At 24.0% G+C, this 6000-nt stretch overlaps 1 protein-coding gene across 1 annotated transcript; it reads right to left on the bottom strand.

The window, feature by feature from the left end:
* Window positions 1-798: 798 nt before the first annotated feature.
* LOC110653040 (putative pentatricopeptide repeat-containing protein At1g12700, mitochondrial) lies at window positions 799-1407 on the bottom strand. The gene has a single exon (XM_021808659.2). It carries the CDS (start codon window positions 1405-1407, stop codon window positions 799-801), a length of 609 nt encoding a protein of 202 aa, XP_021664351.2.
* Window positions 1408-6000: the final 4593 nt, after the last annotated feature.

Raw genomic sequence — 6000 nt, 5'->3', positions numbered from 1 at the left:
CACTTTCCACTTTTTGCAGTTGCATCATCAAGCAGAAAATAATGCAGAAAGTTGCAAATTAGGGAATAGGCACATTATTAATTGTGATTATGGAATCTCAAAATGCTTGCAAGATAAAAACCACAACATGCACTGATTTCCTGTATGGAAAAAGGGTGAAAAACCTGCAAATGCACATAGAATTAAGCACAAAACAAATATGCTTATACATTCTACATATATAAAAGGAATTATCCAGTTAGCGTGCGAGTTTTGCTTTGAGGAATATAATAAAAATTAGAAATTCATCATGGTAGGTTGATAAATGAATTGCCAACACTGAAACTATACACAAAATGCATTGATAAGGGAAGTAGCAGGGTCTCACAAGAGAAAGGGAAAGTTATCTGCATAGGCACAATAACAAATCTTAGGTTATTCACATACTCACCCAATAGTACTTGAGTCCTTTTTATCTAGCAATCAAACATATTCATTAATGTTAATGTGCATATACAACCTAAAATCATAATCTAGTGCTAATATATAGTTTCTTTTGAAAAGGGAAAGTAACTACTAGAGGGATTGTAATTGTACTCAAATGAAATATATTGAAGTAGCAATAACTCACAACATAACAAATACCTCGTCCATCTGTTGTGCAAGCCTTGATTGTTAAAATATCACTTAAAATTTGCATCTTTAGAACATTTGGAACGATTTCGTAGTTTTCTCAGAATGAGATCGTCATTGCGTGATAAATGTATTACCAATTCGAAGGTGGTGGCATCTGCAGAGAATCCTTTATCGACCATTTCATCAATAAGCTGTGTTGCCTTTACATAGAGCATTTACTATCACATTGTAGGTATGAACATTAGGTTGATATCCTCCAGTAACCATATCATTGAAAAAATCTACTGCTCCATTGATTTTACCATCTATGCAGAGCCCATTAATTAAGGTAGTAAATGTCACAGTATTGGGCTCCAATCCAAATTTGATAAATTTCCCCAAAATTGAGAAGCCAAAATTCACAAGGTGTAATCGGCAGAAACAGTTAATCAATATAGAAAGAGAATAAACACTGTGAGAGATTCCTAGAGACTCAATTGTTCTGCACAAAGAGATGACCGTGTGATATTGTTTCATCCCCACAAGGGCAGATAAAAATCGACAAAACTGAACAATAGAAGGCAGAGGACGCATAAGAATGATATGATTAAAGGAAGCTAAGGCATCATCAATGTCCTTGAACTTAGATCTCAAAAAACGTTGAGATTTTGCATCTTTAGGAACATGCATGGAAGTAGAAGAATGAAAGTAATTGGCAAATAATAAGGATGGAGATTGAATGATACCCATTTCCATTTGCAGTTGAAAGTGGAAGAACCTCCCAGCACTTGTGAAAATCCTCCGCGCCGACATTAACATCTTCAGACAAAGAGAGAGGGCTCTGTATGTTTAGGGCGCAAGAGGGCGCGTGTAGCAATTATCTGCAATTTATAGATATCTTTTAACAAATTATGTAATAAGTTATTTATGAAAACAGTAACAAATTCAGTTAAATAATAATTCTAATTTTTTCAAAAAATTAATAATAAAAATAAAAAGTGTTACTTAATTTTTATTCAATTAATTCTGATTTAAATTTTAATTTATCTTTTAAAACTATGAGGATTATTGAACTTAATTAATTAATCAAATCCAACCATATCACTGCACAGCTAGCATTTAAAGGTAATTTAAAATTTTTAATTTAAAGATATTATTTTATAATAAAATATTTTATTTCAAAATAAATTTTTAAATAATAAAATTATTTATGTTAATGAACAATAAAATTTAACATATTAAAATTTATCATTAAATAAAAAAAATTATTAAATAAATAAAAAATTAAATAGGTTTTAAAATTTTTTGGATTAAATTATATGACAATAAAATTTTAAAATTTCAATATAATAAAAATAAAAATTTTATAATGATTAACAAAAATTCATTTCAAAAATTATTTTATTTTCTAATTTTATAAATAATATACAATTTTATTATGCAAGTTAACATTATTTTAAATTATGAAAAATTAAAATAAAATATATACAAATCAATTATTTTTTTAAAAGTAAAATAATAAATTTTAAATGAATTAAATTTAATAAACTAATTTGTATTTATTATTAATTTATTTTAATTTTTAAACTTTTTCACCCATTTATATTTTTAAACTTATTATTATATTTTTTATTATATTTTTTATTATATTACCTTTAAGTTTATAATTAAATTAATATTATATGTTAATAATATAACATAGAACTTTGATCCAATAAGATAATAAGAACCATAGTTATTAAATCTAAACCAAATCAACCAGTTGAATTAGTGAATTATCCTTTAAATTAGTTCGAGTTTATAATTAAATCAGATAATAAATTGATCCAACGATTAAACCGATTTGACTCGACAGATTCAATTATTTAATTAATCTTTTTTTTATTATTAGTATATGAAATTGAACTTAAAATCTCATAAAAAGTCATTAAAATCAAAATTAATTGAGTTAATTTAGTAATTATAAATTTTTTATTTTGGTATATTTATATTTTTGTTAATGTATGCTTAATATTTCATAAAAACTAAAAAAGAGAATTATATATTATAGAAATTTTTATACATTATATTGCTTGAATATTTTTATATAAAATTTAAAAATATTATTAAATTTTATTAAATATAACTTAATAGGTGTTAAAGGTTTATATTAAATAATTAAATTTTAATTAATTATATTTTTTTATATTAATAGGTGTCATATTTAATTAATTTATATATATATTTAATTAATTTTTAATGATCTTCGCTATTAAATCACTTATTGAAATATTGACCCACTCACTCGGTCAAGTGAAACATTGATCCATTCACCCAATCTCTTAACCGAATTAAATATAAAATTATAGAGGGTCAAGTTTAATAACACTAATAAAAAAACCGGATTATTATTATTATTACTAATAATAATAATAATAATAAAACATTTGACCCAATAAAAAACCATTAGTACCCCCATTGATATTGAGTTTCAAAATTAAAAGATGTTTTCTAAAAAAGAATTATTTTAAATATTTTTAAAAATAATTTTTTATTTTAATATTTTTATCACTAAAATATATTAATTTTATTTTTTAATATTAAAATTTAAATGAGAGATTCACAATTTTAAAAGCAAATTTAGTATCGTTGAATTGAACTCATTAGTTTAATTTTTTAATTAATTTTTTATTTTGCAATTAATATATTTAAAAAGTATTTTTTTAACAATAATTCTAATAATAATATCAAATAAATATTAATTATTTGCATTAAAAAAGTGTTTATGAAACAAATTTTATATTGCCAAATTGATCAAATGGAATATTAAATTAAAATTGATCTAACTTATTTAAGTTTTTTTCACTATATTTATAATTTTATTTATAAAAGTAATTTATAATTTATATTTCTCATAAAATATATTCTTATACTTACCTATGTTAAAAGTTACAAGAAATCTACCAACAGAGATGCATGTATTTCTGGAAGTACATAATTAGTAATGACAAGGTTCTTGTTAGGGGCATATTTATTTGTAGAAAATAATTTTTTTTAATTTTAAAAAATTTTTATTTTTATTTTTATAAAAATTAAGAGAAAATATCAAAAATTCATTCAACTATTAACAACAAAAAATAATTTTCTAATTTTAAAAATAAAAAAATTCCTTATCTTTTATAATTAAAAAATAAATTATTAAAAATATTTAAAAACTTATTTTTACTTTTTATCTTTATTTAATATTATTATTTTTATTATTAAATTAAAAAATTAATTACTTTGCACCTATCTGTCCTACTCATGTTTTTCCCTTCAGTCTTTTCTTCACCTTCTTAAACTTGTCCTTTGAGAGACTAAGGGCTAGTTTAGCATTGCTATTGAAAATACCATTTGAGAAAATAACTTTTTAAATATACTAGTTAGAGAGTGTTAAAAATTAATTAAAAATTAAATTTAATCAGTTTTAATTATAAGAATACTAAAATAATAAAACAGTTTTTTTTCAAACTGTTTTTCTCAACAGCATCTAAAATGATGATTTTATTCAGAAAAATAGATTCAGACTCTGAAACTCAATACCAAACAGGGACTAAGGAAATGGACCGCCACTCCTCACGACCCTAAGTTGCCATTATTTTGAAGCTTATACCTAGTCATTTTTGCTTGATAATGCCTTTAGTAGGGTGAGCATTCGGTTCAAATCGAATCGAATTGAATCACTCTATTTTGATTTGGTTTGATTCGGTTCAAATTGATCGGTTTTGATTTTTAATTGATTTTTTAATTTAGACTTGATTTTCAAGTTATTTTGTTTAATTTTGACTTTAGTTTGAACCTAATAATCATTAATCAATGAAATTAAACAATTTATATATATATATATATATATATATATATAATTAAATATAATTCATAAATTCTCCATAAAAATAAATCAATTCAAAAATCGATTCTGTTTGATTTGGTTCGATTTGAATATATAAAATTACTATTCAGTTCGATTCAGTTTAATCGATTTTTTCTCTTCAAAACCAAACTGAAATAACTGAAATTTTTATAAAATAAAATCGAACCAAATCAATTGAATTTTAAAACCAAATCCATTGAACCAAATTAACTCAATTTGTACGATTTTTCAGTTTAAACCGAAATCTGCTCACCTTAGCCTTTAGCTCTCCAACTTTTACAATAAGAGATGGTGATGTGCATTTCCCTAAGCTAACTATAATCTAAAATGCATTAAAATGAATTTGACTGCTATAGTTTTTTTTTCCTTTTTTTGTTATCACACTTATACATTCTGCATTTATATTGTCCGCTAAAGAAAGAAATGATTGTTTTTCATAAGCAGCCCCCGCAAAGATTTCTTCTCTTACTGGAAAGCCCACCAGAGAGTGGATTGCTATATATATATATATATATATATATATATGAATTAGCTTTGATTCCAATTCTTCCGATAGTTGTTGAATGTAACTTGATTCATCAAATTATTGACTATGGTTTGTCAACTATTGGTTTATAATTAAAAACTGATGCAACTATATTAATATATAGCTGTGCATGGTTCATAGGGATCTGAACTAAACCGAAGAATCATACGACATCGATAGAATTATATCAAATATAATTTTATTTTGATATTTGAGTTCAGTTCTTATTTTTTACTAAGAATTGAATCGAAATCGTACCAAAACCGAATCAAGATTGAACTGGAGAATGTGAAGGTAGCAAGAAATTTATTGGAGAAAATAAAAAATAAAAATAAAAATTGATGGATTTTTGGACAAATAAAGGTATTGATCTTTGCTGGAAATTCCCTGCTCCCCTTACTCTTTTTTTTGGCTCAAAGAAACCCGGAGGTTTTGTCCCAATTTGTTCCCTTTGATAATATATATATATATATATTAAGAAGGTTCATATAGAGATCAAACGGATTGATTTTTGTAGATACTTGATTCGACTAAACCCTAATAAAATATATTTAGATAATATATAGTTGGGTTTAGGAAGAATTCAAATTTAAAAAGTAGTATTCATGACGAGTTTGGTTTTACATGTTAGGTATTTATTATTTGAACAAGTTTATATTAATATTTAATTAAATATAAAATATATATTTTTATAATAATATTTGTAAATTTTACATTTTTATTTTAAATAAAATAGGATTTAAAAATTTTATGAAATTTTTAAAATATAAATTATTAATACTCAACTCAACTCAACTAAGCCTTTATCCCAAAAAATTTGGGGTCAACTATATGGATTCGTTTTCTCCACTCTAAACGATTTTGGGTTAAATCCTCAGAAATGTGTAATGCTTCTAAGTCATGTTGTACTACTCTCCTCCAAGTCAATTTAGGTCTACCCCTTTTTTTCTTTCTATCCTCTAACCTAATGTGCTCTACTTGTCTAACTGGA

The sequence above is a fragment of the Hevea brasiliensis genome, chromosome 13, assembly GCF_030052815.1.
Source record: "Hevea brasiliensis isolate MT/VB/25A 57/8 chromosome 13, ASM3005281v1, whole genome shotgun sequence".
NCBI lineage: Eukaryota > Viridiplantae > Streptophyta > Magnoliopsida > Malpighiales > Euphorbiaceae > Hevea > Hevea brasiliensis.
Note: the sequence above shows the minus strand (reverse complement) of the source record. Positions and strands in the feature narration are given on the sequence as shown.

Coding starts and splice junctions, on each gene's coding strand:
- LOC110653040 (XM_021808659.2), bottom strand. CDS start 1,407: ATGTCGGCGCGGAGGATTTTCACAAGTGCTGGGAGGTTCTTCCACTTT.